Source organism: Salmo trutta, chromosome 33, assembly GCF_901001165.1.
Source record: "Salmo trutta chromosome 33, fSalTru1.1, whole genome shotgun sequence".
Taxonomy (NCBI): Eukaryota; Metazoa; Chordata; class Actinopteri; order Salmoniformes; family Salmonidae; genus Salmo; species Salmo trutta.
Window position 1 is genome coordinate 41340861 of NC_042989.1, and position 12778 is coordinate 41353638.

At 45.7% G+C, this 12778-nt stretch overlaps 1 protein-coding gene across 9 annotated transcripts in view; it reads right to left on the bottom strand.

Annotated features, from left to right (window-relative positions):
* Positions 1 to 12778, bottom strand: part of smoc1 (SPARC related modular calcium binding 1) — a 159935-nt gene that overhangs the window by 52288 nt on the left and 94869 nt on the right. For all 9 annotated transcript variants that reach the window (XM_029730989.1, XM_029730991.1, XM_029730985.1 and 6 more), the window contains 2 exons: positions 7456 to 7648; positions 2492 to 2574 (listed from right to left, as the gene is read on the bottom strand). In XM_029730989.1, coding sequence (XP_029586849.1) covers positions 2492 to 2574; positions 7456 to 7648 — 276 coding nt within the window. The remainder of the gene's footprint in view (positions 1 to 2491; positions 2575 to 7455; positions 7649 to 12778) is intronic.

The following is a 12778-nucleotide window of genomic DNA, read 5'->3' on the forward strand; positions in this document are numbered from 1 at the left end:
ATATACTCTCATCAATATATAAGCTCTTATAAATGCTCTTATCAATATAGAAGCAGTTAAATAAAAACACTCATCAATATATAAGCTCCTAAATACACTCCCACCAATATATACGCTTTTATATACACTCTCACCAATATATAAGCTCTAATATACATTCTCATCAATATATAACCTCTAATATACACTCTCGTCAATATATAAGCTCCTATATACACTCTCACCAATATATAGACTCTTATATACATTGACTTCAATATATACAGTGGGGGAAAAAAGTATTTGATCCCCTGCTGATTTTGTATGTTTGCCCACTGATAAAGAAAGGATCAGTCTATCATTTTAATGGTAGGTTTATTTGAACAGTGAGAGACAGAATAACAACAAAAATATTGAGAAAAACGCATGTCAAAAATGTTATAAATTGATTTGCATTTTAATGAGGGAAATAAGTATTTGACCCCTTCTCAATCAGAAAGATTTCTGGCTCCCAGGTGTCTTTTATACAGGTAACGAGCTGAGATTAGGAGCACACTCTTAAAGGGAGTGCTCCTAACCACAGCTTGTTACCTGTAAAAAAAGACACCTGTCCACAGAAGCAATCAATCAATCAGATTCCAAACTCTCCACCATGGCCAAGACCAAAGAGCTCTCCAAGGTTGTCAGGGACAAGATTGTAGACCTACACAAGGCTGGAATGGGCTACAAGACCATCGCCAAGCAGCTTGGTGAGAAGGTGACAACATTTGGTGTGATTATTCGCAAATGGAAGAAACACAAAAGAACTGTCAATATCCCTCGGCCTGGGGCTCCATGTAAGGTCTCACCTCGTGGGGTTGCAATGATCATGAGAACGGTGAGGAATCAGCCCAGAACTACACGGGAGGATCTTGTCAATGATCTCAAGGCAGCTGGGACCATAGTCACCAAGAAAACAATTGGTAACATACTATGCCGTGAAGGACTGAAATCCTGCAGCGCCCGCAAGGTCCCCCTGCTCAAGAATACATATACATGCCCGTCTGAAGTTTGCCAATGAACATCTGAATGATTCAGAGGACAACTGGTGAAAGTGTTGTGGTCAGATGAGACCAAAATGTAGCTCTTTGGCATCAACTCAACTCGCTGTGTTTGGAGGAGGAGGAATGCTGCCTATGACCCCAGGAACACCATCTCCACCGTCAAACATGGAGGTGGAAACATTATGCTTTGGGGGTGTTTTTCTGCTAAGGGGACAGGACAACTTCACCGCATCAAAGGGACGATGGACGGGGCCATGTACTGTCAAATCTTGGGTGAGAACCTCCTTCCCTCAGCCAGGGCAGTGAAAATGGGTCGTGGATGGGTATTCCAGCATGACAATGACCCAAAACACACGGCCAAGGCAACAAAGGAGTGGCTCAAGAAGAAGCACATTAAGGTCCTGGAGTGGCCTAGCCAGTCTCCAGACCTTAATCCCATAGAAAATCTGTGGAGGGAGCTGAAGGTTCGAGTTGCCAAACGTCAGCCTCGAAACCTTAATGACTTGGAGAAGATCTGCAAAGAGGAGTGGGACAAAATCCCTCCTGAGATGTGTGCAAACCTGGTGGCCAACTACAAGAAATGTCTGACCTCTGTGATTGCCAACAAGGATTTTGCCACCAAGTACTAAGTCATGTTTTGCAGAGGGGTCAAATACGTATTTCCCTCATTAAAATGCATATCAATTTATAACATTTTTGACATGCGTTTTTCTGGATTTTTGTTGTTATTCTGTCTCTCACTGTTCAAATAAACCTACCATTAAAATTATAGACTGATCATTTCTTTGTAAGTGGGCAAACGTACAAAATCAGCAGGGGATCAAATACTTTTTTCCCCCACTGTATAAGCGCTAAAATACACTCTAATCAATATATATACTCTAATATCTCACCAATATATAAGCTCTTAGACACACATGCATCAATATATAAGCTATAATATATACTCTCATCAATATAAGCTCTTATACACACTCTCCTCAATACTCTCCTCAATACTCTCCTCAATACTCTCCTCAATACTCTCACCAATGTACTCTCATAAATATATATGCTCCTATATACACTCACATCAATATATAAGATCCAAAATACACTTTCATCAATGTATATATTTATATATATTTTTTACCTTTATTTAACTAGGCAAGCCAGTTAAGAACAAATTATTATTTTCAATGACGGCCTAGGAACAGTGGGTTAACTGCCTTGTTCAGGAACAGAACTACAGATTTTTACCTTGTCAGCTCGGGGATTCGATCTTGCCACCTTTCGGTTACTCGTCCAACACTAACCACTGCCGCCCCATATAAGCTCTTATATACACTCTCATCAATATATAAACTCTTATCAATATATCAACTCTTATAAACACTCTCATCAATATATAAACTCTTTTATACACTCTCATCAATATATAAACTCTTATATACTTTAAGGCTCTGAGTCAGAGTGTCCTTTCGTCTCACCTGTCAGGTCTCGGCCCTGGAAAGGATCTTCAACGTCGGAGACCATCGAACGAGCCGTGCTGTCACACTCTGGGGTCTGGTACCTGTCACAGAGAGAAAGAAAGGCAGAGAGAGAGAGAGAGAGAGAGAGAGAGAGAGAGAGAGAGAGAGAGAGAGAGAGAGAGAGAGAGAGTGTGTCTGTCTCCTACCTTCCTTTTACCTCAGAGTACCTCAGTGATACAACAGTAAGGAGAGACAAGAGAGTACCTCAGAGATACAACTACATGATTTAAAAAAGATCGACATGAGCGTAAGACCATAGAGTGTGTGTGTGTGTGTGTGTGTGTGTGTGTTTGTGAGAACACAGGCCTGCAGAAGAACAAAATGACCTCTGTTGTCATACCAAATTTCACAAAACAAGAGGCTCTGCCAACTGCCTCTCAGTCTCTCTCTCTCTCTCTCTCTCTCACACCAGGAATGTGAATTAAAGGCTACACCAGGAACGCTACAGGATAAATGGTTGATGCGTTCAGGAGGAGAAGAGTACCACTTAGAAACATGTTGTTTAGCTTCAGTTAATTAAGAATGATCCCATGCCATTCTCACAATGATTGTGAATGTCAACCATACAGAAATATATAAAGTCGTTAGTAATCAAGACTGTGTGTGTGTGTGTGTGTGTGTGTGTGTGTGTGTGTGTGTGTGTGTGTGTGTGTGTGTGTGTGTGTGTGTGTGTGTGTGTGTGTGTGTGAACGGCATGGATGGATAGAATTTGGCCTGGCGTGTGAATTGTATGTTTCTGAGTGTTTCTGAATGGAAATGTTCAGGGAGAGTACATGTGTCTCTCATTTACTTTTTATACAAGAAATGCTTTTTTTTTTGGTCAGAGTTCCAAGACGGAGTGTTTGGAGAGCGACTGTGTTCTAAAACAGAGTGTTTGGAGCGTGACTGTGTTCTAAAAGAGAGTGTTTGGAGCGTGACTGTGTTCTAAAACAGAGTGTTTGGAGCGTGACTGTGCTCTTAAACAGAGTGTTTGGAGCGTGACTGTGTTCTAAAACAGAGTGTTTGGAGCGTGACTGTGTTCTAAAACAGAGTGTTTGGAGCGTGACTGTGTTCTAAAACAGAGTGTTTGGAGCGTGACTGTGCTCTTAAACAGAGTGTTTGGAGCATGACTGTGTTCTAAAACAGAGTGTTTGGAGCGTGACTGTGTTCTCAAACAGTGTTTGGAGCGTGACTGTGTTCTAAAACAGAATGACTGTGCAAATTACAGTGATGATGAGGGTAGAGAGGATCAGCGATGATGATGAAGGTAGAGAGGATCAGTGATGATGATGAAGATAGAGAGGACCAGTGATGATGATGAAGGTAGAGAGGACCAGTGATGATGATGAAGGTAGAGAGGATCAGTGATGATGAAGGTAGAGAGGATCAGTGATGATGATGAAGGTAGAGAGGACCAGTGATGATGATGAAGGTAGAGAGGATCAGTGATGATGAAGGTAGAGAGGATCAGTGATGATGAAGGTAGAATGGATCAGTGATGATGATGAAGGTAGAGAGGACCAGTGATGATGATGAAGGTAGAGAGGATCAGTGATGATGATGAAGGTAGAGAGGACCAGTGATGATGATGAAGGTAGAATGGATCAGTGATGATGAAGGTAGAGAGGATCAGTGATGATGATGAAGGTAGAGAGGACCAGTGATGATGATGAAGGTAGAGAGGATCAGTGATGATGAAGGTAGAGAGGATCAGTGATGATGATGAAGGTAGAGAGGATCAGTGATGATGAAGGTAGAGAGGATCAGTGATGATGATGAAGGTAGAGAGGATCAGTGATGATGAAGGTAGAGAGGATCAGTGATGATGATGAAGGTAGAGAGGATCAGTGATGATGATGAAGGTAGAGAGGATCAGTGATGATGAAGGTAGAGAGGATCAGTGATGATGATGAAGGTAGAGAGGATCAGTGATGATGAAGGTAGAGAGGATCAGTGATGATGAAGTTAGAGAGGATCAGTGATGATGATGAAGGTAGAGAGGATCAGTGATGATGATGAAGGTAGAGAGGATCAGTGATGATGAAGGTAGAGAGGATCAGTGATGATGATGAAGGTAGAGAGGATCAGTGATGATGATGACGGTAGAGAGGATCAGTGATGATGAAGGTAGAGAGGATCAGTGATGATGAAGAAAATGGCTGCTGATACATCATAGGTTCTTCTGGCGAGGGAAACTGTAAAGATTACTACGGCGACACAGTGTACAGTAAAGGTTACTACGGCGACACACACAGGGCACTGTAAAGGTTACTACGGCAACACACACAGGGCACTGTAAAGGTTACTACGGCGACACACACAGGGCACTGTAAAGGTTACTACGGCGACACACGCAGTGCACTGTAAAGGTTACTACGGCGACACACAGCACACTGTAAAGGTTACTACGGCGACACACACAGGACACTGTAAAGGTTACTATGACGACACACAGCACACTGTAAAGGTTACTACGGCGACACACACAGTGCACTGTAAAGGTTACTACGGCGACACACACAGTGCACTGTAAAGGTTACTACGGCGACACACAGCACACTGTAAAGGTTACTACGGCGACACACACAGCACACTCTAAAGGTTACTACGGCGACACACAGCACACTGTAAAGGTTACTACGACGACACACAGCACACGGTAAAGGTTACTACGGCGACACACACAGTGCACTGTAAAGGTTACTACGGCGACACACACAGTGCACTGTAAAGGTTACTACGGCGACACACACAGCGCACTGTAAAGGTTACTACGGCGACACACACATCGCACTGTAAAGGTTACTACGGCGACACACACAGTGCACTGTAAAGGTTACTACGGCGACACACGCAGCGCACTGTAAAGGTTACTACGGCGACACACAGCACACTGTAAAGGTTACTACGGCGACACACGCAGTGCACTGTAAAGGTTACTACGGCGACACACACAGTGCACTGTAAAGGTTACTACGGCGACACACGCAGTGCACTGTAAAGGTTACTACGGCGACACACACAGTGCACTGTAAAGGTTACTACGGCGACACACGCAGTGCACTGTAAAGGTTACTACGGCGACACACACAGTGCACTGTAAAGGTTACTACAGCGACACACACAGCGCACTGTAAAGGTTACTACGGCGACACACACAGCGCACTTTAAAGGTTACTACGGCGACACACACAGTGCACTGTAAAGATTATTCTGGAGTGAGACTGATGATGCCTCATGTTTAACATGTTAGGGTTAGGGTTAGAGGTTAGGGTTAGATGTTAGGGTTGGGGTTAGAGGTTGGGGTTAGGGTTGGGGTTGGGGTTAGAGGTTGGGGTTGGGGTTAGGGTTGGGGTGAGGGTTGGGGTTGGGGTTGGGGTTAGGGTTAGAGGTTAGGGTTGGGGTTAGGGTTGGGGTTAGGGTTGGGGTTGGGGTTAGAGGTTAGGGTTAGAGGTTAGGGTTGGGGTTAGGGTTAGAGGTTAGGGGTTAGGGTTGGGGTTGGGGTTAGGGTTGGGGTTGGGGTTAGGGTGAGGGTTAGGGTGAGGGTTAGGGTTAAGGTTAGGGTTAGGGTTAGGGTTAGGGTTAGGGTGAGGGTTAGGGTTGGGGTTGGGGTGAGGGTTAGGGTTGGGGTTGGGGTGAGGGTTAGGGTTGGGGTTAGGGTTAGGGTTAGAGGTTAGGGTTATTTATCTCCCTCTCTCCTGTTATTCTGGATTGAGACTGATGATGCCTCATGTTTAACATAATCTATTATCTATCAGCCCTGGTTTGTTTTAACTGTCTCAACTCTGTGTATTTTCATGCAGTTAATTCATTATAATTAAGCAATAAGGCCCGAGGAGGTGTGGTATATGGCCAATGTACCACAGTTAAGGTCTGTTCTTATGCTCGACACAACGCCGAGTGCCTGGACACAGCCCTTAGCCGTGGTGTATTGGCCATATATCCCAAACCCTCAAGGTGCCTTATTGCTATTATAAACTGGTTACCAATGTAATTAGAGCAGTAAAAATAAATGTTTAGTCATACCCGTGGTATACAGTCTGATATACCACGGCTGTCAGCCAATCAGCATTCCAGGCTTGAACCACGCAAGTTTATAACTCTATAAAACCTTGTGTTCTGCCCAAAGAACAGGCCTTAGCTGTGGTATATTGGCCATATACCACATCCCCTCGGGCTTTATTGCTTAATAAAACTTTGTAAAGGTCCTTTAAAGCAATCTCAGAAAAAAGACATCCTCCAAAAATATTTACATAATACAGTCAAACAACCCATTTAATGAATTCATTGGTTTTCTGAGGACGTATCCATTCCCCAGAGAGATATCTCTAATAAACATTATTCCATATTTTTTTATTTAATCATATTCAACAGTTAGTCAAATAAATGAAAGCTTGATGAAATGTCAAAGTTAAGATATATTTTCCCAGCCTGGTCCCAGATCTGCTTGTGCTGTCTTGCCGACTCCCACGGTCATCATAGACAGCACAAACAGGACCAGGCTACCATCTTCACTCATTGATCAACAACATGGTGTGTGTGTGTGTGTGTGTGTGTGTGTGTGTGTGTGTGTGTGTGTGTGTGTGTGTGTGTGTGTGCTCGTGTGTGTGCGCACGTGTGTCTACCTGGTAGAGGTGCCTGGTATGGGTCTCCCTGTGTGTGTGTGTGTGTGTGTGTGTGTGTGTGTGTGTGTGTGCGCGTGTGTGTCTACCTGGTAGAGGTGCCTGGTATGGGTCTCCCTGTGTGTGTGTGAGTGTGTGAGTGTGTGTGTGTGTGTGTGTGTGTGTGTGTCTACCTGGTAGAGGTGCCTGGTATGGGTCTCCCTGTGTGTGTGTGTGTGTGTGTGAGTGTGTGTGTGTGTGTGTGTGTGTGTGTGTGTGTGTGTGTGTGTGTGTGTGTGTGTGTGTGTGTGTGTGTGTGTGTGTGTGTGCGCGCGTGTCTACCTGGTAGAGGTGCCTGGTATGGGTCTCCCTGTGTCTACCAGAACACACCAACAGTACCCAGTGGACTGGTGGCACTGTACAGGCTTGTAGAGGCCCCCTGGCCCACAGTCTGGGATGTAGATAGCCTCACGAGGGTTCTGACGGGCCTCGTCCAGGGCACTCTGTCTCTCCTGGTCACAAGAGGGAACTTTCTCTAAAATCATGAGAAACACACTCAATACAAACACAGACAACATGACAAATAGTCAAAATATACTGACACACACAGACAACATGACAAACAGCAAACATACTCAGGAGGACAGACAGGAGGACAAACAAACAGGCAGACAACCAGCCAGCCAGACAGAGAGGAGGACAAACAGCCAGACAGACAGGAGGACAAACAAACAGGCAGCCAGCCAGCCAGACAGGAGGACAAACAGGCAGACAGACAGTAGGACAAACAGACAGTAGGACATACAGTAGGACAGACATGAGGACAGACAGACAGACAGACAGACAGACAGACAGACAGACAGACAGACAGACAGACAGACAGACAGACAGACAGACATGAGGACAGACAGACAGACAGATATACAGACAGACAGACAGACAGACAGACAGACAGACAGACAGACAGACAGACAGACAGACAGACAGACAGACAGACAGACAGGAGGACAGACAGGAGGACAGACAGACAGGAGGACAGACAGACATGAGGACAGACAGACATGAGGACAGACAGACAGACAGACAGACAGACAGACAGACAGACAGACAGACAGACAGACAGACAGACAGACAGACAGACAGACAGTCCAGTCAGCCCTGTATTTTATCAGACAGATTTACTGGAACAAAATGATGAAATACAAAATGTGAGGGAGAAACTCAGTGAAGATCATAATGCATATTAATAGGGAGAGAAGCAGCTGGGAGAGAGAGAAAGAGAGAGAAAGAGAGAGAGAGATAAAAAAGAGAGAGAGAAAAAAGAGAGAGAGAGAAAAAAAAGAGAGAGAGAGAGAGAGAGAGAGAGTGAGGCAGGGTACGGGCCAAGAGCAACACTGCAACATGTGGAAGCTCTAACAGCGTTTGCTGGGCGCTAAAGTGGGATTTTGCCACCCTTCCACCTTCCATCCATTTCTCTTTTTCAATCAAGTGTGTTTATGAAATAGTAAGCTACAACAACAGCTCTAGGGTCGCAGGGCTCTCCCTCTTTCTCTCCCTCTCTCCTGTCCTCTCTTCTCGCTCTCCTTCCCTATCTCTCTTCTCCTCACAGCCTCTCATCTCCCTTTTCTCTCTCCCTCTCTCTCTCCCTCTCTCTCTCCCTCTCTCTCTTCTCCTCACAGCCTCTCATCTCCCTTTTCTCTCTCCCTCTCTCTCTCCCTCTCTCTCTTCTCCTCACAGCCTCTCATCTCCCTTTTCTCTCTCCCTCTCTCTCTCCCTCTCTCTCTCCCTCTCTCTTCTCCTCACAGCCTCTCATCTCCCTTTTCTCTCCGTACTGGTGTGTCTGGGTTCAGCACTAATGACAGTATGGTAGAGTATAGTACAGCTGGAGAAGGGACCAGCGTGTCCCCATGCAGTGTCCCAAATGGATCCCTACTCCTGTTTATCGTGGACTACTGTGGACCAAGGGCCCATAGACGCACTTCAATGACATTACAGTGTAATCTACGCTGTTGGTACGTCTCCTCGTGTTGCTCATTACGATCATTATGTTAAGGACTGTTAAGATTTCACGTCTAGGAGACAGTGGGGGGGGGGGGGGGGTCGATGGGGGGGGGGTGAAGAACTGATGAACCTGGGCGGATTGGGGAGTCTCACTCTAAATTATTTATCTCTGTTTATTATACAGAGAGGGTATACTGGCGCCAGGCGTTACAATTATTCATTTTTTTAATAGATATACATGGAAAAAGGCTGCATGTAATCTCAGATCGCTGCCCGTCTAGTTAATCCTCTCAGCTCTCTGTGTGTATGTGAAGTGTCACGTATCCTGTCATCTTCGCCTGGCCGTCTCCATATATATATATATATATCTTCATTTCTGCTCTATTTACTTAGTTATTTTTATTCACTTGTTCCCATCATTATATATCATCAGCCAACGCTGTGAAGGATGACAAACGCACAGCCTAAAGTAAACACATTAACATGGTTCCCTAAAGAGACACCCCAAGAGGAAGAGAGGCTCAATGATAATTCTATCATTCCTTTGCTGAACACATTGATTTGTTCTCCATTGGCTGTCCTCTCCTCTCCTCTCATGGCTGTCCTCTCCTCTCCTCTCATGGCTGTCCCCTCCTCTCCTCTCATGGCTGTCCTCTCCTCTCCTCTCATGGCTGTCCTCTCCTCTCCTCTCATGGCTGTCCTCTCCTCTCCTCTCATGGCTGTCCTCTCCTCTCCTCTCATGGCTGTCCTCTCCTCTCATGGCTGTCCTCTCCTCTCCTCTCATGGCTGTCCTCTCCTCTCCTCTCATGGCTGTCCTCTCCTCTCCTCTCATGGCTGTCCTCTCCTCTCTTCTCATGGCTGTCCTCTCCTCTCTTCTCATGGCTGTCCTCTCCTCTCTTCTCATGGCTGTCCTCTCCTCTCATGGCTGTCCTCTCCTCTCCTCTCATGGCTGTCCTCTCCTCTCATGGCTGTCCTCTCCTCTCATGGCTGTCCTCTCCTCTCTTCTCATGGCTGTCCTCTCCTCTCCTCTCATGGCTGTCCTCTCCTCTCATGGCTGTCCTCTCTTCTCATGGCTGTCCTCTCCTCTCATGGCTGTCCTCTCTTCTCATGGCTGTCCTCTCCTCTCATGGCTGTCCTCTCCTCTCCTCTCATGGCTGTCCTCTCCTCTCATGGCTGTCCTCTCCTCTCTTCTCATGGCTGTCCTCTCTTCTCATGGCTGTCCTCTCCTCTCCTCTCATCGCTGTCCTCTCCTCTCATGGCTGTCCTCTCCTCTCATGGCTGTCCTCTCCTCTCCTCTCATGGCTGTCCTCTCCTCTCCTCTCCTCTCCTGTCTGAATGGCTCTCCACATCTCCCAAGCAAAAGGTCAAAGAAAACAGTCCAGGACTCTAGAGTGGTCGCAGTTAAGAGCCTGCTATAAACACAATATTCTCTCTGACGCTCTCTCTCTCTCTTTCTCTCCCTCTCTGAAAGACACTTTGCCAGCACCCCCCTTCTACTCTCCACACAATCACTTTCAGCTGTGGGGTAATCACTACAATGCTGTCTTTCAGCTCTGGGGTAATGACTACAATGCTGTCTTTCAGCTGTGGGGTAATGACTACAATGCTGTCTTTCAGCTGTGGGGTAATCACTACAATGCTGTCTTTCAGCTGTGGGGTAATCACTACAATGGTGTCTTTCAACTGTGGGGTAATGACTACAATGGTGTCTTTCAGCTGTGGGGTAATGACTACAATGGTGTCTTTCAGCTGTGGGGTAATGACTACAATGGTGTCTTTCAACTGTGGGGTAATGACTACAATGGTGTCTTTCAGCTGTGGGGTAGTAATTACAGTGGCGAAGTAATTACAATTTAGCAATTTACACTGGAGTGATATATGTGCAAGTAGAAATACTGGTGTGCAAAAGAGCAGAAAAACAAAAACAAATATGGGGATGAGGTAGGTAGTTGGTTGGATGGGCTATTTACAGATGGGCTGGTTACAGCTGCAGCGATCGGTAAGCTGCTCTGACAGCCGATACTTGAAGTTAGAGAGGGAGATATAAGTCTCCAACTTAAGTGATTTTGCAATTCGTTCGTCATTGGCAGCAGAGAACTGGAAGGAAAGGCGGCCAAAGGAGGAACTGGCTTTGGGGGTGACCAGTGAAATATACCTGCTGGAGCGCGTGCTACGGGTGGGTGCTGCTATGGTGACCAGTGAGCTGGGATAAGGTGGAGCTTTACCTAGCAAAGACTTGTAGATGACCTGGAGCCAGTGGGTTTGGCGACGAGTATGAAGCGAGGGCCAGTCAAAGAGAGCGTACAGGTTGCAGTGATGGGTAGTATATGGGGCTTTGGTGACAAAACGGATGGCACTGTGATAGACTGCATCCAATTTACTGAGTAGAGTGTTGGAGGCTATTTTATAGATGACATTGCCGAAGTCAAGGATCGGTAGGATGGTCAGTTTTACGAGGGTATGTTTGGCTGCATGAGTGAAGGAGGCCTTGTTGCGAAATAGGAATTTAACTCTCAGATTGTTATTAAGGAATACTAAAAGCTATCAAGCCCTGGACAAACCTGTTGTTCACTATTTAACACACACACACACACGGTCCCTGTCTGAGGAGTGACAAAATCTGCCTCCTCACACACACACACACACACGCACGCACACACGCACACACACACACACACACACACACACACACACACACACACACTGTCTGAGGAGTGATGCAACATCATGTCCCTGTCCTCTCAGGACATGATATGTTAATGAGCAACAGGAAGCCAGTGATTCCAAAGAGCTGTCAGCCTGGTTATTGTTATTTTACTGACTTACTTTTATAACTTTAGTTTATTTAGCTAATATTTTCTTACTCTGCGTCGTTGGTTAAGGGCTTGCAAGTAAGCATTTGGCTCAATTGACAAATAACATTACATTTTTATTTGAATACAGTCCTCCTCTCAGATTTACAGTCCTCCTCTCAGAATTACAGTCCTCCTCTCAGAATTACAGTCCTCCTCTCAGATTTACAGTCCTCCTCTCAGAATTACAGTCCTCCTCTCAGATTTACAGTCCTCCTCTCAGAATTACAGTCCTCCTCTCAGATTTACAGTCCTCCTCTCAGAATTACAGTCCTCCTCTCAGAATTACAGTCCTCCTCTCAGAATTACAGTCCTCCTCTCAGAATTACAGTCCTCCTCTCAGATTTACAGTCCTCCTCTCAGAATTACAGTCCTCCTCTCAGAATTACAGTCCTCCTCTCAGATTTACAGTCCTCCTCTCAGATTTACAGTCCTCCTCTCAGAATTACAGTCCTCCTCTCAGAATTACAGTCCTCCTCTCAGATTTACAGTCCTCCTCTCAGAATTACAGTCCTCCTCTCAGAATTACAGTCCTCCTCTCAGAATTACAGTCCTCCGTGGCCTGGCTGGTCTAGTGGTAATGTTGCAGCATCAGGTGTCTAAGGCATAGCCTCAACTCTGTTCCACTTGAAATATGTACCGATTTTCAAATCCACAAACCTTTGGGGAGCAACATTACAACATTATACTGGGACAGTCTGCTGTTCTCTAGTGCATCAATAGCCACTACAGGGGGAAGCAAATTGAGACAGACTCTGGCCAGGACTCAGACTCTGTTCGTGCTCTGGCAGTTCCAAGGGGAAGAGAGGGAG